Source organism: Hippoglossus stenolepis, chromosome 8 (genome assembly GCF_022539355.2).
Source record: "Hippoglossus stenolepis isolate QCI-W04-F060 chromosome 8, HSTE1.2, whole genome shotgun sequence".
Classification (NCBI taxonomy): domain Eukaryota; kingdom Metazoa; phylum Chordata; class Actinopteri; order Pleuronectiformes; family Pleuronectidae; genus Hippoglossus; species Hippoglossus stenolepis.
In genome coordinates, this window is record NC_061490.1 from 12,838,174 (window position 1) to 12,860,593 (window position 22,420).

General features: G+C 42.2%; 1 protein-coding gene across 7 annotated transcripts in view; it reads right to left on the reverse strand.

Moving 5' to 3' along the window:
* Positions 1-22,420, reverse strand: part of ptprub (protein tyrosine phosphatase receptor type Ub) — a 160,989-nt gene that overhangs the window by 35,235 nt on the left and 103,334 nt on the right. For all 7 annotated transcript variants that reach the window (XM_035163526.2, XM_035163525.2, XM_035163523.2 and 4 more), the window contains exons 8-13: positions 17,379-17,696; positions 15,095-15,204; positions 11,815-12,016; positions 10,108-10,210; positions 9,749-10,022; positions 328-364 (exon numbers count right to left, since the gene is read on the reverse strand). In XM_035163526.2, the coding sequence (XP_035019417.1) occupies positions 328-364; positions 9,749-10,022; positions 10,108-10,210; positions 11,815-12,016; positions 15,095-15,204; positions 17,379-17,696 (1,044 nt within the window). The remainder of the gene's footprint in view (positions 1-327; positions 365-9,748; positions 10,023-10,107; positions 10,211-11,814; positions 12,017-15,094; positions 15,205-17,378; positions 17,697-22,420) is intronic.

Genomic DNA, 22,420 nt, shown 5'->3' on the forward strand with positions numbered 1-22,420 from the left:
TACGTCGTGTCCCAGCATCTGCCCCCAAACAAACAGGATGAAAGTCTGACCTCTAATCCCTCCCTCCCTGCTTGTTGCCCTTTTCTTTGAGGCCCACTGCTAAACAACTACGACCGTCAGAGAAAATTTGTCGATGACCCCCCCCGCCCCCACCTTTGTACTTGACAGAGAGGTAAATAACAATGAAGGAGAGACTATAGCAAAGCACGCCATTACAATTGGACCTTAATTTCCAATCATGGAGAACAAAGATTGCAAAGCACTCGGAACAGTGCAGGAAAAGGCCTTCGAGGTCACAGGGTCAGAGAAATGTTTATATTGAATTACCTTTGCGAGCGATTCGGATGCAGTTTATTCTGGATTCCTGAAAGAGAAAGAAAACAGAGACATCAGAGGAGAGAGTGTTGTTTGAAGAAAGGAGAAAACAAAAGAGGTTGGCAGGAAGGTACTGAGCTGACACACACACACACACACATATATAAACACTGGTAAAATACACATTCTGAATGAATATTAAAGCATATTTACTCCCCACTCTGGACCACATCTGGAATCACATTACTGTCTCTCCTCTGTGTACTCGAATTACCAAATATGAGTGTGTTGAAATAATTTATCTTATAAAAAAGCATTATTTATTTCCTGATAGAGACACAGACAAACGGACAAAAAGCTCATGAGTTGAGAGTCCTATTGATGACGCAAGATTACAAACTATCTGAAAATCTGAGCGCTGTGGTGAAGTGTTCGAGAAGATTAGAGATTCTCGCTGAAGGAGAAAGGACGAGAGTTGAAAGGGAGAGAGCATAATTAAGAGGAGGGTTTCAGACCGATGCACCACTATGAAAAGGAATTAATTTTACTCAAATTTCAGCTGATGGCATCGCAGTGTTATGAAAAGGACCTTTGTCAAACAGCACTAATGAGATCCAAGTCTGTAATCCAATTCCATCCTGCCACCTCTTTCAGGGAGATGCATTATCAAATTAAGATTTACAGATGCTAATTCAGGCATTATGGGACAATCATGCAAATGTGCCCATTCGGAAATGAGCAAAAGACACTTTCCTAAAAATTTAATTTTTTTTCCAGGCTGAAAAACACTTCAATAAATTCTCAACCTGATAGTTTTATCTGAAAATACAGACATAAATCGTACAAACATTTGGTTTGTCAGACAGACAACACTGAGGGTTTACCCATGGTAAATATTATTCCAGACATGTTTCGCCTTCTTTTATTTATATGAACTTAAAAAGATGTTGACCTGTATAGCAATCAGGTTCATCCCAAAGATAAATGTTATTTACAGTACATCTCCTAACATTTAAGGAAAGAGTAATGATTGTTATTGTTTGGCCTTTTCTTTTACATTTGGCTACGATTTAATGTCGAGGGTTCAGGCAACTGATACAAACACAGTTAATGTCGTTCAGAATGTTTACACAAGTCTACAGCCATGCTAGCAGCTCTGTGAGGTTGTATTTCAGCAAAACGATCATTTGAGCTAAATGCTAACAACAGTATGTTAATATGCTCACTGTGTCAACATTTGTCATTAACACAAAGCACATTTGCAGCTGATCAGGATGAAAGTATTTGGTCATAGGCTCATAAACCAAAGTATTGAACAAATACAATTTCTCATGATGGGGACACTAGCATGGCTAAAAAATGAATTACATTATAAATATGATTTTTTATTTTTATTTACAACCTATGAATGATATTCTGTGTCCTGACTTAAGTTAATAAAAATGGACAATACGTGTCCACTTCCTCCCACTATCCAGAAATGAAGCCAAGATATCCTGGATACGAACGCAGGAATCTTGCGCTTTTGGAGATGAGTCTAAAATGTAGTGAACATGGAGCGGTCCCTGGGCCGATCCACGCACTCGACAATGTCCAATCTGCTGACACGAAGGAGAAGAGGGGGTTTATGGCCTATACTGCAGCTACACACTTTGGCTTCACTTTTGGGGAGCAGTCGTCTATCTTTAAATACAGTCCAATACAGTTATATACAGTAGATAAAAAAAAATGCACTTCAAATTGAAAAGTAATGTTGAGATATGCATAATTTTCATTTGTGTTTCTACTGTATCTGTAGAAACGCTGACTGGCAGCTTTTAACTTTTGAGAGATTGACTCAATTATCGGAAAACATTGTCCATTAGCAGTCCAACAGCAGATTCCGACGCTGTTTATTTTACATAGGCGGCATTTGAAATTATACATTCAATCATCACTTGCTTCGCCAAATGAAGACAGAGAACATTTACAATCATTTACTGTAGATGATAAAAGAATAGTGTTATGATGGATGGCTGCAGAGTCTATGATGAGCACATCAGAATCAGTGTGTTGCTGGCTCAGCACAAGAGTTAATAGGCAAGCTCCAGATTGTGGGACACACATCACATGTCTGACTGTGCTGTGCCTGTCATGCCAGAGGGGCTCGTGGTTCCTGGCAGTTTTAAATACGAAACACAAATGCCAACACGCAACAAGGCACACGCTCAAGGTTTTACAGTGTGTGTGTGTGTGTGTGTGTGTGTGTGTGTGTGTGTGTGTGTGTGTGTGTGTGTGTGTGTGTGTGTGTGTGTGTGACAGTGAGGGGGAAGTTTGGAAATATAAATGGCTGCGCTGTGTCCGGGCAAAAGCTACAGTCTGCATCCACAGTGATTCAAGCCCCTCTTCAGATGGATCAATCATAGTAATTAGAGAGGCCTGACAGCCGCTCTCCAGATAATTAGCATGGGTAAATGCCAAATATTATGGATCCCATATACTGTTCAAATTATTCCCATTACTGCCACTACTGTCGAGGACTAAGTGCAACGATGCATCTACACAAAGGCATTGTAGACAAACACAAACTTAAACACACTAGGCGGACTGTGAAGTAATACTCTATACAATTCAAATCTAAAAATAAGCAGGCTGACACCTCAGTTTACGTTTTAAAACATGACAAAAATACTAACTTACTCTAAGTACGTAAAAATACTTCATGACTCTTTTCTGATGTTTCATTCTTAGAAAGGAACAGCTTCAAGAAACACTTTTACTTCAAGAGTTGTTTTTTTCTAAAATGGGCATACAGTGATTCTGTTTACCTCCTTCTGTGTACAATAAAACCTGCTATAAAAATATCCCACACTTGCATATTCTGAATGCATTCAGACTTCCATACTAAATCAAATTTAGAATGCTAAAATTCTCTCCTTTTTTTTCGGCCTACATTTTTGTGACAGCGGGAGCACGGCGCTAAAACGTAAAAAGCCTGGAAATACATAATTGCATATTGAGGATGAGCAGGAAGACAAGATACAAAAGGAAACACAAAATAGCACCAAACATATTTAGAGACTGCTGAAGCTTTCCAGTCCACACAGAGTGACGCAGCTAAACCTGAACATCTGCTCGGAGGTTTTAATAGACTCTCTCATTATCACTTGGAAGTGAGTAGTGTCAAAAAGATTGTGAGAAGAAAAAAACACTGTAATGTTAATAATATTCATAAAAAGAGGCTAAAAGGCCACTGTGTCAGATTATTTGTTGGTCTGTGAGTGGGTTTAACAGCTGCGATGATAACTTCATTTGACTTTATAGCCGTTTTCAGACATGACCTACGGGTAAAATCTGGAGAATTGGCTAAGGAGTTTAGGCGCAGTGTGTCTTTCGCACTAACCCTAACCCGCACAACACTGTCGTCAGCTCTCATCACCACAAACACATTTGACGTCCTCGTCTGTGTCTTTCTCACCGGGAGATATTTGTTTATTTTTGTTATTTTTTCATTTTTGTGTCTGTCGCGTCACCAGCACCCCCACTCGCTCGCGGTGAATCTGGGATTCCCTGCTCTGTTCTCACATCGACTTCTCCTGGATTTCTATGGACATTATACCAGGGGGCCAGGTGGATAAAACTGCACTAAAATGTCTTCTGTGCCTTACTATGGCTGAGTATGTGCCCACCAACAATCGGCTCTTTGAATGTATTGAAGTAATTTACTTAAATTAAATCACAAAATGTTTCTTAGCTGGCATCCAAACGGAAAGACAAAAAAAGACAGGAAACAACTAACCCACATAACTAACAACTTTGCATCCACAAAATCCTTGTGTCTGAAATATCGACAGTAGAATCGAGCTGTAATTATGTGCTTGCAGGAGTGAATTCAAAGTAAACTAATACTGAATTGTTTCAGCCACAGCACCGAGGCAGGACTGATGCACCGATTCTGACTGCGTCTGTGTCTTTCCATGTCAAAAGCAACAGTGTTGCCCAGGGACAGTGGTGGCTGTGTGATCTGGCACTGTGTCCACTCATTGTGGGTCATGGAGGCTGGCCGCCTGCCAGGCAAAACAAAACCTAATCCCATCCGCCGGTAAAGCCAGGCCTCCCCCGATTTAATCCCATGCTTAGTTGCCGAGTTGTGTGAAGTGCTCACACTGCACTCCTTCCGTGTGTTTCTCCACTGGGCTGGAAAAAGATGCTACTGGTGGGGATGAGCCACCCAGCTCTTCCTTCGTGGAACTTAGTGATACAGAGATGTCCAATGGAGGGGGGGGAGGAGCAATAAAAGGAAAATGCAGTGATTTGATCACATAGTAACCATCTACTGATGTGGCTCAAAAAGTCAGACAGGGCAGGAACATAGCATGCCTGTATTTATTCCCAGCAAATGATCTCAGAGGGCTGCGTTACCTGCGGCAACATTTCTCAGCTACATCGCCTCCGTCTGTGAATATTGAGGCAGCAGCTTTCTGCCTCTGATCATCTGCACCTGGGCCCAATTATCTTTAAGTAATTGCCTCACCCAGGAAGCAGCTCTTCCTGTAATAGAATTTGGAAAAGGTAATGTGGCGTCCTCTGGGTGTGACAGGAGTCTGGAGGTGCTTTGTGTGCTTTAGATCGGGAAAAAGTGTGAAATAATGCACCATCTGCCGGCTAAAACAAGACTAAAGTTGATACAAATGCAGAGATTATTTAGTGTCACCTTGGTCCACAGTGTTTCTTTAAATACTCAACTAATTAACTGCATAAAGAACTAGAATCGCACTCACCTCCGCCATCAAGATCTATGAATGATTCCCTGGGAAAACTGTGAAATTGGTCAAAATGTCCTATTTGCAATGTTAGAGAATGTGATAGAGAAATTCATGGATCAGCCCCCTGCTCCAGTTTCACACCAGAATCCATTGCTTTCCTCTCTGATGGGTACGGCATCCTTCCACCAATTTTTGTGGTAATGCGTCCAGTAGTGAAATTGCAAAATCATGCTAACTAACAAAATGTACAAACAAACCAACAAAAAATCTGCAAAAAAACATAACCTCCTTGATTGGTGTATAGCAACTACGCTGTGGCAGTAAGTACAAGTACATTAAAATTCCTAAAAATTCAAACATGCTGGTTACTCGTTAAACTTATCACGAAATGGACATCTGCAGCTTGGATTTCTGGTTGAGGCAGCTCGAAGGCATGTGGAAGGTCAGGCACTTCACCAGAACAGACATTTACTCAGAATTTCTGAGCAATTGGGGATATCTGAAATCATTTTGGGGATGCTAATGCCACATTCTTGACACACATGGCAAAACACAGGTCATGCAGCAAAGCATTGCACGGATGCTACTGCGAAAGAGCTGGCAGAGAGGATTGATAGCTATTCTCTGCAAGATAAGATGATTGAAAACTGAGTTTCTTTAAGAAATGACAAGAAAACGGAAACGCAGGCCAAGAACATCAAGAGGGCAAGGACAAGACCTGTGGGAGGAATATAAAAACACAAAGGAGCAAGTAGGTACCCAGGTTACCATGTTGGAGGTTTGTGTGACCTCCTCAGAGGAGGCAGAGAGCGGTCATGTATGAGGTCATTACCTCCGTGCATCAAGAGAAAATCCATCTGAAACTGGGCGTTGGTCATTTGGAACAAAAGAAGCAAGGTCCCGACCGTGTCATCTGTGTATAATTGGTGTGAAGGAGAGACAGAACATTTCTATCTGGTGCCTTTACTTAAAGAGCTGCCTTAGATTGGAGAATGCAGCACTTAAACGTTGACCTCTGAGGTAGAGACCAGGTCAGTCAGAGCATTTGTGGTGGAATTTTAAGAATGAGAGTTATTAATGAAAAAAGACCAATTCGGACAGAAGACATTATTTCTCCTCTGGCCTGTTAGTTAAGTTGTCCTGTTAGAGAATACGACTGGAGACGCAAGCTGCTCCTATAATTTAAGAGGGAAATCTTCAGTGATATTTTAGAGCCATAAAGCGAGAAAGAGGATAGTCCAATGGTGTATCCCCCTTAGACTGGTCAAAACCCACATGTGGAGCACTAAATAAGTCTGCTTGTTGCATGAAGAATTTCCTTCAGACCTAATGCAATTATTGATGCTTGGAGATACAAAAAAACCCTCTATCCAGGCTGCATTAATCTTCTCCCCAGTGCACAAGTCCTATTCTAGAATCAATTTCTTATTTATGGATAAAGAATGCGACCCTCTTGTGGATAAAAGGACATCATTATTTCAGATCACAGCACTTTCTGCATATAACCTTGTTTCGCAAATGATAAATATACTAAAATTACTGAATCCAAAGTGATTAGCTGGCAATAAGTTTGTATAGTTTGTATAGATGTCTTTATCTAGATGTGAATGTAAAGACAGTAGATGTCCCTTTTGTGGGGACATGATTGCCTCCAATGCCTGCAGAAAGAGCAGAATAGGTTTATTTGTCTATCTCTGAAATAAAATCTATTGATCATGGCCATTGTCTTTGACCAATCTCTACATGAAGAGCGTATGCCTGTAAATAGAACACCCCACTTAAACCACAGATTCAGACCTGGAGCAGATTGGGGTAAAAATAATGTGAATGAGGAGACGGCTGGTGAAATGCTCTCTGCAATCAACAGAGTCAATCTGTTGGAGCTACTTGTATAGCAGAGAGACAAACGGCTCACGGCAGAATCACTGATCACAATTACATGTTTATAAGTAATTCTACAAAGAGCGCTACACCTCGGAGTCCAGTGATTAGAAACTGAAAGAAATGTTTTCGTGGGCAAGAAAAAGAAAACATTGATCAGTCTGCATGAGTGAAAGAAACTGAATCACATAAATGAGAAGTGGTAAAATGATGTGTTTCATACTGAATTGCATTCACAGAAATGAGCCCCTATCGCAAAGTCCTTACAAACATTTCAGAAGTCATGATTACAGAGCATGACAGAAGGTATCATTTCAGTTTTACATACAAAGGGCAAGAATCCCCTGAGGAATGAATCAAGTTTGCTCTCGAGTGAAGCTTGATAAGGTCACAAACCCAATTATTTATCAGGATTCATCTCAGGGCGACCCTTCCGGTAATTTACACAAATTATTTAACATTCTCTATATGTCCAGTGGATGGTGTCTCTGCAGGTGATTCTTTCTCTTGACACTCACAGAAATATAACTATTTGTTCACATATTCAAATAAATGTGGCTTTGATCAAAAATGTTGCTTTTGGATTCAAATTCTTAATGCCTCACCACAGACTTGTTTTTTTGCCAAAGATCAAGTCACCAGACAGGGGTGTCTGTTGGCCCCACTTCTTTTTGACATATATACACCTGGCTGAAGCCAGAAGGAGTGAAGCAGATTGAAAGGAGTCAGGAGAGGAGGCCGGACCCTTAAATTAAGTTTGTAAGCAGATAATTGAATTCTGCATCTTACTCAAGCTGACCTTTCCATCCCCAAAGCCCTCGATGTAATCACTGTTTTTTTAAATATCAGGTTATACAATCAACTTGTTACAAAGCATTGTGGTTCCAGTTACCACTGAGGCACACTTCATGGAGTCTGACTGATTTTCATTTAAATTAGTTCATTACATCGTAATCAGTAAGACCCAAATTCAAAGATTTCTTTAAATACAATTTGAAATCAGCAGTGGAAAAGGTCACAAAATGGAACCAAATCAATGGATGTGCCTCTGTAGCTCTTTAGCTGGTAGAATAAACTTTAGAATGATTGGCAGCCTTTTTTATCTTCTTTCAAAAAGCTGTTTTTAACACAAAATATTAGTTTAAAGAATTGAACAAGATGATTTTATCTTTGATCTGAAGTAAACTAATCCCAGGGTTTAGGAACTGGAGAGACACAAAGCAGATTGGCATTACCAAATGTTTTACGCTATTATTGGGATTCTAATATTCAAAAGGCGTTTTATTGGGTATCACAGTATTACTAGAGTATAGTAGTAGAAACAGATACTGTTTCTAAGTCTGTGCTGTATTCCCACCATGTCTCCTCCTCTCAATTGTCATTCAGGAAGGGATTAACATGTGAAAGGGATCTCTATCTCTAAGGATGGAAATTTCTGAGGAAGTATGGCACTTTGCAGTTTCAAGAACTCATTCAGTATCCATATCTATTACAGATGGTTCATTGCTATTGCAGGTTTCACATAGACTACACCTCACCAGGAGCACACTGTGAAGGATGTTCCCTGGAACAGATCAAATCTGCTGCTGCTGTCACCAGGATGAAACCCTGCGCTGGATGTTTTGGAGCTGCCCAAATCTTGTACCATTCTCGTCGGCCCTTTTTAAAACACTCTGTTATCTGTAGTGAGGAGATATGACCAGACCTGGTACTCATATTTTTTGGAGAAGTTCCTGGAGTGTTTGCTCTTACAGATGCACAGTGTGATGCCTTAGCTTTTCTGTCATTATTGGCAGGAGAGCTAGATTTGATACACTGGAGACATGGCAAACCTGTATTACACTGAGTGGAAAGTATTATGGCACATCTCTTTTAAAGTGTGGAAGTCTTTCACCTCCTATCTCGAGCAGCACTTTGCTGCCTGAACCTCCTGGTGTTGATTGTCCTAATGTGTCATGTTGTGATGATTAAATGCATATGTTGGAAAATTTCATTAAAAGATTTCAATCAAGCTTTTTCTCCTGGAAATATATTCGTAAAGTTGCAGTCGTGCTGGTGTGAAGATTTACACATTTCACAAACAGTATTGCTGACTTAATAAATAGGCAAATCAAAAAACAATAATTGTGTTTCTTTGGTCCAATACCTCATTATATTGATAATGGGTACAAAGATAGATCATTTTAATTGGAGAGGTGTCTGTGTAACAGACTCAGCATCACTAAAATAATATCTCTATGTTTAAATGAACTCAAAAGGTACTTTCCCTGGTAACTAATTATCTTTATGCAGTAATGTAAACCATAACATTACATTCGAAAGAAGTAAGTGGAACTGTGGAGCAGTATGTAAAGACAATAATGAAAGGACCGTCTAATGAAGTAACAGGAATAGAATAGAAGCGAATTGAACAGAATAAGGGAAAGACAATAAAAGCTGAATGAAGTATATTGTTGACTCTGAGTACTTCCAGCTAATCACAGCTTTTCTGGCTGTAAATAATATATGCAAGTAATCCTGCGTTTCAGACATCTTTTGTTTGCATAGAATCAAAGCACATACAAACATACATAATTTCACAGTAGTTACACTGCCAGCGGAATATGTTTCCATCAGACAAGCCCATTCACAGCATTAAATACTCTTTCAAGGGTTGTGAGCCCAGACAATGCCAACTGTCCTACATTGTCACCCACAGCATTAGCAAATACACATACTCATTAACAACACTGGCGCAGAATTACTCTGAATGTAAATGTCTGCAGCCGATCTGCCGCACCACGGGTAGGGACTCAACAATCACTCACCCCTCTGAAGTTGCTCATAGCTTGGAAGTAGACGAGGTAGCTCTTGCGCGGATCCAGAGGGCTGTTCCAGTAGCCGTTGTAAGTGTGATTGTCGCCCACAGTGAAGGGACTGGCCTCTGGCAGGCTGCTGGGTGGCAGCTCGGCTGTGTAGTAGTGTGGTGTCCCCCGGGCCTGGGCTTCACCGTGAGACATGGGCAGGGGGAAACACTCCTGAAGCCCGATCTCCCTCTTCACTTTCTTCACGGTTTCTTCTTCAATCACCACCTGGTATGTGCTGGATACGTGGTGTGCACCTTTAATAAGTTGTGTTTTGTACAACAACAAAAAAATGACGTGTAGATTTAAGAAGGTTTCCTCACCTGACAGGTGCCCCTCGACCTTGAGCAGGACGCAGCAGGACAGTAATTGTACTTTCGGTCTCACTCAGGGGGGACGGCATGTCTCCGTAATCAAATGTGGGAGCTGAGGACAGAAAGAAACACACTGAGTTTACCCTAAATAATTAATACACATTCACACACAAACAAATATGCATGTGGCTTTTGCCTAGTGCTATATTATACCTCCTTAATTCAGTTTTAATTGTCTCCCGCTTCCTCCTTCCATATAAAAGTTCACACCCTCAATGTCTCGTGAACCTGACAGACCATTTCATTGTGGCAAAGAGCTGTCCCTTCCTTCCCCACATAAACCGCTAACAGTGCTAATATACCCACTGCCCATATCCTCATATTCAGCACACTGTTGGAATTCTCCCTCCTAGTTGTCTTGGATACAAGTCCAATTAAAAGTCATGGAAGTGGGGCTAAATTGAATGGTCTTCTCATTTGAAAGGATTTAGCTAAAGCTGTGCCCCTCCCCAGAGATGTGGCAGCACATTTCTCTTCTTATACCACTGGTCAATTAGTGAGGGGAAGGAGAGCAACCTATTCATGAGGAATCGATGATTATCACATTAAAAAAAAACGGTTCGCTAATACCGCAGCAGAAAAGAGCTGACATCAATTAAGGTGAGGCATTAAGGAAACCTGAATGTGCATTTGTTGACATTAAAGGTCTGTTGCGGTTTGCAGGACTAAAAGCGGGTTTGATGCCTGCTGCCAGATAGAGTCTGTTTGAAGGATAATTGTGTATCGGCCACGGTGTTGCACACATCTATATGCATATTTGTGTGTATGTGAGGAAATGTGTGTGGATGGATGCACTGCGCTGGGTATTGCTTGAAGATGCTGACAGTAGTAGCTGTTGGAGGTGTTCAGTGTTTGCTGGCTGTCAGTGCAGATTTGAGAGACGCTCAGTGTAAGTGAATGTTCTGCACCGTGGGCCAGTGGTGGAGGTTGAGGATGATCTACAAAGACTTTTGGACTCTATCTGCGGTCTGACTCTGTGCCAGCGCTCCGTCTGACATACAGCCAGTCAGCGGTGATTGCGCTCTAAATCTGTAATTAAGAAAACTCTCTAAACAGAGATAGGGGCCAGCAGGAGCAGCGAGAGGGTAAATGTGCGAGCGACGCACGGTGGGAGTGGCCGTGTTGTGCGCTCCTCAGAGGTGTAATCCCGTCCCTTAACAAGCACAAATGCATCATTAAAAGGAAATGGCAACACAAAAGCTGGATTTCTATCACCAGTAATAAGCTGGGAGACTCTCAGAGGTGACATTGTGGTCCCGAGAATGTACTGCATCTTCCTTTATACACAACACACAGCGGCTTCTCCTCTGTGGCGCTCCTCTGCTTGCTACGAGTTAATTTATGTCTTGAGAACTGAGAGATGACAGTGTGTCACTATTTTGGAGAGGCAAAAAGAGTTCTTACACTCTGGGAGCAGTAGGTTTGCCTCAGAGAGGGAGAGAGGGGGAAAGATACTGAGGTCAAGAGAGAGAAGAAATCCAGATCCTAATTATAGCATGAGGAGGGTGAAGCCTGTGTTGTAGCTGCACGCCGCATCAGTGAAGGCGCAGAGAGCAGCCCCCCACACAGAGAGGCTCCCCGTTTCCATTTCTGTTTCACGATTTTACAGCGGCTTTCACCCGCCCTCCTCGCTCGGTTAGTCAGCGGTGCTTGTACCTGAGATGTTAGTGGTGATTTCAGTGAGGGCGGTCTGGCCGAAGCCCTTGGCCGTGCGAGCTCGGACCGAGATTAGGTAAGTGGTTCCAGGGTGGAGGTTGGAGAACATGTGGTAGGTCTCATTCTTCAGCTTTGACACTGTTCTCCGAGGTCCTGGGACGTTGATGCCTGGATCAGACGACTCAATGCTTTGGTAACTGATCTGTTGGGACGAAAAAAGAAAGAAAAAAACAGAGGGTTCAAATCCGAGTAACATTAGCTTAGATTTTGAGTTTTCTGTTTTACACTGATCAACAATCATGGCTCTGACTTAAGTAGTAACCTGAAAATGATTCACTACACTCAGAAATTAATTTGCTTCTCTAAATCAGTGCGCTTAATTGCTCATGTGGATTTATAGTTTTAGACCAAGACGGACTGATTGGCATTGACATTGTTGAGTCAAAGTCATACCTCGAGATTTTCAAAAAGTACTGTGAGTGGCAAATTATTTTCAGACTAATTGATGCATACTAAAAAGTCACAGATCAAGGACACCAGAGAGTGAAAATGTGTATTCAAGTGTTTGAATCAATACTTTTAAGTGTTTGGTTTGTTGTGCATGAGTGTCCTTTAAAAAAGTGAAATCTTTGCCTGTTTTCTCAAGAGGTGATTTGCCTCGCCTGCGTGACGCTGTCATCAGAATTTCTATGAGAGTGCCATGCAGTGGAGAGCTAAAGGAGATGACCTTGCTGCAATCAGACAAGGGTGAGCATATTGGCATATACAGTACATTAAAGCCGGAAAAGATTCACTTCACTGAAGGAATGAGCACACACGCTCGCGATGCCTGTAGTAAACACACATGCACACGCTGAGGTTGCCACTCAAGCCAAACCAAAGGCCGCCCTGATTTCCAGGAGTTTAATGCCTGCTCATGCCCCCTTAGTGTGAAGATAGAATTATGAGCCGTCCAGTGTCTAAACACACGCAGACCTCTGTGCTTCCTCTACAAAGGCAGACGTTTAAGGAGCCTGACAGCGCACAGAGCAGTGAGCACTCGCAGGACAGCACGGTGGTCGATAAGCTCAGGCAGTGGTCAATGGTTTAATCTGAGAGAAATGACAAGGATTTCTGCAGCTCTCTATAAAGCTTTCACAGTCAGACAGGGGAGATCAACATACTAAAAAACCCTGTGCAGCCCTCACTTTATATGTCAAACCACTAATCCTATTTAAAAATAGCCTTGAGGCGACATTGCAAGAGCAGCGAAGGAAAAAAGGCTTGAGGATAGGTAGACAGGCATACGGCTATCTAACCACTGACAGAGCATACAGTAAATAAAAATCATTATCCTCTAAATGGAGGGCTTACAGCGCAACATGTGCAAGTGACTTTTCTTTAAATAATGGCACTGGCCTCTATTTTAACGGGACGGGACCAGCGATAAGTGCTAGGCCATATGCACAAGGTCAGAGAAAGTGTATCCTAACTTTGCTGCTTTTGTTCATATAGGCACAGCACACCTTGCATTAAAGCGTTGGGTGGAGAAGGAGAATATAAAGCAGGTTTGGTGACTACACACATATCTGTGTCAATTAAAGTGGCACTTGACATTATGGGTCACCAAATAGAGAGAAGGTATTTTTGCAATGGGCATGAAATCAACCAAAGCACATTTAAATTTAAGGAAAAAAATGTTGTAGTGATGCTTGAGATTATCGTTGCCATAAATATTGAGTCCAAAGTTATGAGTGGATGTTCTGCTAAAGTGCTGTCTGAGTATTTTAGAATTCGGGCATCAGCTAAAATATAATTTCACCAAAATAACACAGTGTGCTGGCACAGAAAACTCTCTCTCTGAACAAACTGTCTGACCACAAAGTTCATTTAGTAGCTATTCCAGAGCTTTACATTATATCACCCATCTTCCTCAGCAGTGCCTATGGAGTTTGCTCATTTTGTCTGGATGTTCACATTTAAAATGTTCTTTGCAATCACATTACTTATATTTTTTTATGCCTATATTTTTAAGATTTTTAAGTTGGAAAAACTGAAGTTTGAACTTCGACAGGCAAGTGTTCACTACAGTAAGTCGGGCCAGTCAAACTATAGATTTCAATAGATTTAAAGTCCAAAAAATCCAAAAAGCAAAAGGGCAAGGAATGGATTTAACAGTGTGTGGGTCTGCTGCAGAACTGGTTAGCTACACATAAGCATATCGAACCTATTGGCTTTAGTAGTAATTTAACCCAGCGTTTCTCGAGGGGGCTCCAAGGGCAAAGTGTAGGTGTAGACTAACGTTGAATATGAGCAAAAATGAAACCTTTGTTTTTCCAAACATTCAAAACGCTTGAATAAAATAATTCATTTAATATTTTTCCTTAACTTCTTATCACCGCTCGCTTATACAAGAACAATGTTGTTTTATTATTAATTTACACCGTATTGATCATCAGCTAGTGATCTCATTTCAGCCGGCTAGGAATAATGATACCGCTTTTGTCTTTGTCTAAATTCAAGGTCCCATTGCTTCAAAGGTTTTGAGTGTAAGTGGTAAATCTGCCACAGTTGGTCTTTGTAAACTGCTGATGTGTTGTGTGAGAGGAGCCTTGACAGGTGTAGTGACAGTCACCGAGGGGGAGCAAAAGGTCAATTCAGTGACAACCGGGCAATTTTTATCTGCACAGGAAAACTGAGCAATATGACGGAGAGCTCGGGAACAGCTGCTCATTGGACCTTGTCGGGAGATTCTTTTCTTTCAACTACTGTCTCTACGGTGAAGAATGGACTTTCAATCTTAAAGTTAACTCCGTGTTCGAGTTAACTGTTACTGCGATGCATGCATGCATCTGAACCAGATGATTTCCCATCTTCTCCTACAATCATCAATCATTTTCTAAAGCCGTTTTAAGACACGAAGAGAAAATGTCTAGAAAATTAGGTCTGGACATTCTCTGCACTTTGCCTTTCACATATGAAGGACGCAGCAGGACATTGTCCGATTCAGACTCGTACAAGATGTTTGTATTCTTTTTGTTTTCTCTTTTTGAGTCAATCGCATGTTCGAAACGTCATTGACATGCCCACTCGCTCGCTGTGAATTCCTTAGAGACTATCCTGCTCTCACATGGGCTCATTTGGACATTCTCCGGATATTTTACTATGGGGCTGACATTTGCGCTCTCACAAACAGCCTCTCTGGATCATCTCAGGATACAGTCTGGAGTTCAGTGCATGACTGGAAGCAGAGTAAGTGACAGGACAGAGAAATTCAGTAAGAGTGTCTCTCTGGACTCACCTCGTATTGTGTAATGAGGCCGTTGGGCTCGACAGGCTCCTCCCACTTGAGGAAGATCATGTCATCCAGTGGGGTGAAGGTGAGCGACTCCGGTGCTATGCCTCCGGGAACTGTAAACAAAAATGTCAGAACAAACATTTGTCGGGGAAATTTCAAGTGCTAATCCCATGGTGAGCCTCTGCTGTCAATATCACAGAAGTGAATGTCACAGCGGCTCAGAACAATGCACCACATGAGACGCTCAGACAGCCGGAGAGCAGCAGGCTGAGGACATCAGATAAGGACACAGTTAATTTATAAACTGCATCAATTATGTAACCACAATACAGAGGCAGAAAATATATGAAAAGGATATTATAATTTCATATCATTCCTCTGTCAGGGTTAAAATACATTGATGAATATGTCAGACTCCTGCTAACAAACCTGTTTCTGAACGGCACTGAGGGGACACTGAGCGTCTGAACATCCAACTCTACACTGTGTTAACAGTTTTTTGGGCCATTCAGTAGCAGCTCCAGTCCCCACAGTCTGTGTGAGCGCTGCACTGAGGGAGACTGTTATGCGAGATTCAGGCCTGAGGCTAAAGCAGGAGCCAAACAGCTGAGTCGACCGTTATTTTTGAATATAGTGAGTCTGTAGGAAAGAGCTGCTTATTAAGGCTTTCGGCAAAAACGTTTATAATTGACATGTACTATAAGTATATATTTATTTTTTCCATCTTTTATCACTTCAGAAAAACATTTTATTTTTTTTATCAGTCTCAGTATATTTCTATTTCTGAAAGATTCTTGTTTGTTTTGATTTTTTTTCATTGCAGAATTGATTTCTCCCGAAGCCGCTGTCCACACAATGTGCTACGGCACAAAGGAATAATAGCAGATAAGAAAGAAGCACCAAATCCTATCTCGGGGTTGCCGGAGTCTCAGATATAATGTTTTCCCTTCTGAAAATGAAATGGATCTTTTGTGATGCTGATTCGGCCTCAGTCAGAGGGTCATCCTCTCTGCATTAATGTGTTAGGAGAAGTCAAAGTAGCCAGCAGACGTGTTAGACGTGTTACCGTTTTTGAAATATTAAGCAAATTCACCACAGATGAACCATGATTTATATGTGGTTATTGATATTTGAAGCACTAATGATACAGTGGATTTATGTTGACTAAAACCTAAAAGCTTAAAAACATCACAACACAAGATAACGTCACAATATCGGTCTGATTCTGGGAAAGCTCAGGTCGGGATAATCTCTTTTCTGACATTGACTATGGGAATAGTTCAATAATTTGAGGTATTCTGGTACATGAAAGTAATCCATGAGAGCACAATTTAAAATATGACAATTCTCTCTCTTTCTCTGTGCATGAAGGGTTGACACAGAGTGCACATGAAGCCGGAGGGGCAGCTATATTCAGATCCTTTACTTAAGTTAAATTACAAATACTAAAATGTACAAATGATCTAAAGAGTCAAAGTCATGCATTTCAAATCTGAAGACGTGTTATCATCAAAAAGTATTGCAGAATAATTGCGACTATGACATTTATCTTCATACTAATTATTATTAAATGAAGATAATATAATATTAAAACTGATGTATCACTGCTTGAACAGGGTTTTGATGTAGTGTAGTGTGGGGTCAAAGATAAATCTGAAGGGTTGTGAAATGATTAATTGGGAGTTTTTAGGATTAAACTCAAATTCTTGTTTTTGTTTTACCTCTTTGGGCCAATTATGTAAATGAACCATCTGAGAAGTTTAGAGGGGGAATCACTCTGCCGGAACTGCTCACAGTTTGTGGACATCTGACAAGGGGCCTAAAGTAAACACTGTTCTTTTAATAAGGGGTCACAAGCCAAACAGTTTGGGTTTAATCTTCAGCATTGTTCTATGATCTTATTACATTCCAGCTAAACCCACCCCATGTTTTTTATTCTGTTTTCTAGAGTATATTGATTGTTTCCTTATTTTATCCTTCACTATGTTTAAAGGGTCTTTGAGAACTTTGAAAAAAACCTGTGTAAATGCAATGTATTATTATTATTATTGTTATATAAAATCTTAATTTCAAAAGTAACTAGACATATAATTATAGGTGTCATATAATTTTAGTGGAGAAAAAAAATTATATATATTTAATATTGTGAAGTTGAAGAACAAAGCAGCATAAAATGGATACAGAGCTTAAATACAGAGCTTAGATAAAATGTACTTATAAACACACTGCACTGTTTCAGAAAACAAAATATATGTCGGCTTTTTCGGTATCTTCCAGCGGGACTTACTGTCCTCCTCGGTCTGGAAGTTGACTTCTCTTCCCTCCTTCTTCCCCTCCGGATTGGCCAGTGACAGGCGGACATGGATGCCGTGGTAGGGTGGCAGATCACGCAGCGTGAAGCGCGAGGCATTGTGTTCCACTGCCAGACACTCGCGCACGGTGGTGTTGTGGCCGCCGCCACCTCCCGCCGTGGTGTAGCGGTAGCACAGGGACACTGAGTAGGTGTGGCAGCGTGTCAGGTTGAACGCCAAATTCTCCCACTGCAGGGACAACTGCCTGGACTGGAGATCGGTGGCTGAGAGGCCCCGCAGTGCACGCATGGGCTCTGGGAGGGAGTAGGAAAGATTGAAGAAGAAAAACAAAGAAAAACAATTCTAATAACGGGAGCAGAAATGAAACAAAAACAAGTAAAGTCCTGAAGGCAAAATAATCCATTTGAGAGAATGAAAACACAGGTAACTTTGTTTTATTGTCAAAAATTTGATTTTAGACAGAACACCCAGCAAATTAGAGTGTAACTGAAGTCCCAGGACAACCCTGGCAGTTTTTCACTTGTTCCCCTCCTACGTGCGGCCGTACTGCCCCATCACAACTGTTCGCTGCCAGGACAACACTCCCACATCCCCATGGCAGAGCAGGAGCTCATGCCAATTGCGCTAATTAATCGGACAGGCTGCGGGTTGCCATCATGCTCCCACCAGTCCCCGCCTCCATGTCGGAAAGCAAATTGGCCATCCAGTAGTTATACTTCTTTCCTCCCGAGGTTCAATCCACACAGAAAAAATGCCAGAGTTATACAAGGGCATCCACTTCCGCTGGTCACATTTACAGCTGGGTCATCGCGATGGCCTGTCGCATATTTTTAGAAGGCACCGCGTTAATTCTGGTCAGTGCCGGGTTAACCCTGACTTTCTGTGACGCAGAGTAGAAAGAGCAACAACTCTGTGTTTGATATCCTCCTCAACTGTTATGGCCGGCTGAAAGACACAGAGAGCCTCTATGCGCAGAGGCACAGACCAGCCAGTGTTCAGGAGGACGTCTGAAGCTGAGGAGAGGATCAGTTAAGCCAAGGACATCCTCCGTATCAATGAAGGCATTAATCGGTGGCCATAACACAATCAATGCCTTTTTGTCAAGCAATATGCTACATAATGTATTGTATGGATTTATTCGTTAATAGGGCGTGTTGAGTAATGGGCCTGGGAGGCAAGGTATGACAGCAGAGATACAGGGTACAGAGAGGGATCAGTGGAGCTTGAGGTTACTGGCCAAGGTCTTCATTCCTTCACTGACTCAGTGGGATTCTCGCCGCAGCACAGATTAGTGACGGGAACTTCAATAATGTGGCTAATGCATCACTGTGCAGGAGCTAATGCACTAAAACAAGAGTTATCTAAGGAAATGGATTTGAAAGGTGCTTTGTAGAAGTGAAAGGACACATAAAAACAAAGATATGCATATTTGCTTCATATAATACGATTATTCAGCCATATCTCTATATAACTCTCCATCTCTCTGCTACCTTCTTCCATCTCTCTCTCTCTCTCTCTTTTATGTGTGCACGTTCACACACGCATAAATTTAAACATGCTAACATTATCAGACATTACAGCCCTATGCCCAATTTCTTATGCATTTATTACTGCCTGCGGTAGAGCAATTCTTTTTCAAGTAAAATTTTATGACACTTCCCGTCTATGCTGAAGGCCTCTGCCGTCACCAGCCTTCTCTTTTCATTTGGTGTCTAGCATCTCACACTAGATGGAAATATGAGCAGAGCATTAATCTGAACCTCATCCAGAGTAATGTGACTGCAGATAAATGGGTGGGCTCCGTAATCGCAAAGTAGTAGACTGCACCCAGCAAGAAATATTAATGTTCCATTGTTCAGTGTAACTGAGGATTGTCTTAATGGTGCAATTGATAGTCTGCACAGTCTGGGAGCTAAATACAGAGAGGCATTTAACTGCTGAGTTAATGAAAGCAAAGCCAAAGAGGCCACAGTGTGCTCATTGTAGGTTTTGTCAAAGTGGACATTTGTGCCAGTCCCTTCCCCTTGCCTCGTCTTATTTGTCCGTGTGCCATGGGCACCCATTCTCTGGCACCCTGCGGCGTGAAAACTGCAGCCGCCCGAACATGGCCAAAAGCCCAGAGCACCATGTTGATCCTTTGAGACTGGAAGTCAGAGTGGATGTGACAGGTTCTGGTTTATTATCTCTGCGAAAACTGTGACATTGGACAGCAGCAGGCCGGAGCAGAGCTTCATCCGTGGAGGGATCCGAACTGAATGTGTCAGACGGGAGGAAATTCTTTATACAGACATCCAGGCTCTTATCCATGTGCAAGCAAAAACACACAAGAGCACATAAATCCAAACACCCCAAATGTGCACAAATAGGGAATTCTGGCTCCAAATGGAGGACATGATGAACGACATGCCAATAAAGGCATAACACTTGTGTTCCTAATGTGCCTAATTTTAGTCGGGCTCCAGTGCTGGCTCCCTCTATAACAGACTGAGAGCTTCGCGGGCAGGGGCCTGCCAGAAGGTTCCTTGACCCAGCAGCAGGTGGAAGCCCATTAACGTAGTTCGGGGACCACCTGCAGTACAAATGCTCGCCTCTCCTCCGTGATTTACTTCAGAGGCTTCAAGCTGTGCTAATGCACCGTGCTGATAATCACAGCAATGGCTCATCAAGCACACCTGGATGGCCATCAGAGCCAGGCGGAGACCATGTTCACATTCACGGCCATTAGTTTTACAGCACCCGCATGAGGACAGCTCGGCGCGGCGATGATGCAAACGTGTACGGTGGAGTCGGGCTGGCCACCGTGTTTGGAAGGGATGGGGAATATTCAGCATGACCATGGAAGAGTGAGATTAGTCACAGTGGCCGGACACAGCTTTTGGTGGGGAAATTCACTTTCCTCCTAAATATAAAGAGGATCCAAATATCCCTTCTGTTCCCCTGGATAAATACCACCTCCGTGAAATCACCACGACAACCCACCGTCTATTTTCTCGTGCTTAAGCCTAATAAGGCCAACAGCGATGGGGAGGGTGGCCAGGACTCACTGTTGGAATGCAGGGTCAGTGGGAGTGATGTAGACCAGATGGTTTGGAGGCTGGGTCAGGGGGAGCTCTGGGAACAAGGTGGTGAATAGACTCTCCTGGAGGTTCACAAAGGTGATAAACGCCAGGTGGAGGATGCAGCTCAGTGTAAAAGACACGCTCCAGTCAGAAATGTGAGATACTAATCAACCCCCCCCCCAAAAAAAAGAAATCCAACATTACTTTCTCATTGATTTGTCGCTACATATGAGAAATAGAGACAACAAAACTTGAAAAATTAATTCCACCTATATTTCCTCTGTATTGAGCTTGTACCACATCTAAATGCCCCCGTTTAACAGCTCAGCAAACACAGCAATATTACTTATCCCCCACATGGCTGAACAAGCTAATGTAACAGTGGTTGAAATGTAAATACGTTATTAAATGCTGAGTTTGGTGACTTTCAGAAACACTGATACCAGCGACTGTGAAAGCAATTTCCGTATGTTGTGAGTCCTCTCTCGCTTCACCTCTCGCCTCGTTTTCACCGTTTCAGTCCCCACACACACACACACACACACACACACACACACACACACACACACACACACACACACACACACACACACACACACACACACACACACACACACACACACACACACACACACACACACACACAGAGCCACACCACAGCCTTCCTTGCCTTACCCTTCTCTTCTTCTCCCCCTCATGCTGCCGTCTTTTTTTATTTATTTATTGTGAATTTCTTGTGTCTCTGGAGTTGGGGAGGGGTTGTGCAAGGATTGGGGGAGAGAGGGCTTTGAGCTCACTCAGGGTGCCTGATGAATGAGGGGTGTCTTTGGCTGTTGGGAGAGGAGAGTAGCTTTAATATGTCATTGGAGAGGGGCGTGGGATGGGGTTTGGGGGGTGGGGGGCAGCGAGGCTCTAGTGGAGCGGGGTGGGGAGATGTGTGAGGGATGGCGTGTGGCAGGAAGAGACCGGTGGGCATAGAAAAGAGTGATGACCATGGAAGACACAAATCCACAGACTGCCTTTGGGTAACACAAAGCTCTCCATTTTGTGTCCCCGTGATGCACACGTTGCAGATGCAGGCAGCAGTAATGTCATGCATCTGCATTGTAAGGGTTCTCGTTGGGCTCTATATGTGCACATGTATACTGAGTTTAACACAGTGAGCATTGGGTGCGGCCGGCTGGTGTCCTGCTCTCCTCCCTGGGTGTTCTGACTCTGCACTGTGATGGAGGAGCGGAGACGTGCGCAGACAGAACAAAATGTTCAGGCTTCCCATGAACGTCGGACTAAAAGTAAAAAAAGAATCAAACATATAATCTGTAAAAGCAGAAAACACAAACAAAAAATAAATACTAATATATATCCAAAACAATAAATCTATTATTTAATTTGTTGAGTGGAGAATTGTTTTGATAACCACTAGCTTTTTCAAATAAAAATGCTTAACATTTCCAGGCTGTTAAATACAAAGATTTGTTGCTGTTTTTGTTTATATGACAGTAAAATGAACATCCTCTGTGTTGGACATTTGTTTCAATAAAACAAGAAATTTGAAGATATTACACTGGGATATGGGAATTTGGCATTTTCACTATTCTCTAACATTTTATAGACAATAATTAATTATTTATTATATCATTGTTAGCTAAAGCCATGTGGGTACTGAACCCATGTCCCTCAATGTGTTTTCCAAACCTTTACAGTGTAGATCTGTCTTCAATGTCTTCACCACTGTAACCCACAAATTCTAGTCCATTTATTGTACTTGCCATATAAGATGTCTCTCTTCTCCAGAAGATACCGAAGAAGCCTGCTCCAGGCTATAGCTACTCAAGTCAGCCAGCTGTTATCTTTTAAATAACCGTCAAACCAGTATTACCATGCTTGCAGCGAAAAAAAGTCTCCTTTTCACTTGCCTCAGCTTCAGAGAACTCCAGTGTTAGCGAATGTGTCTTTTC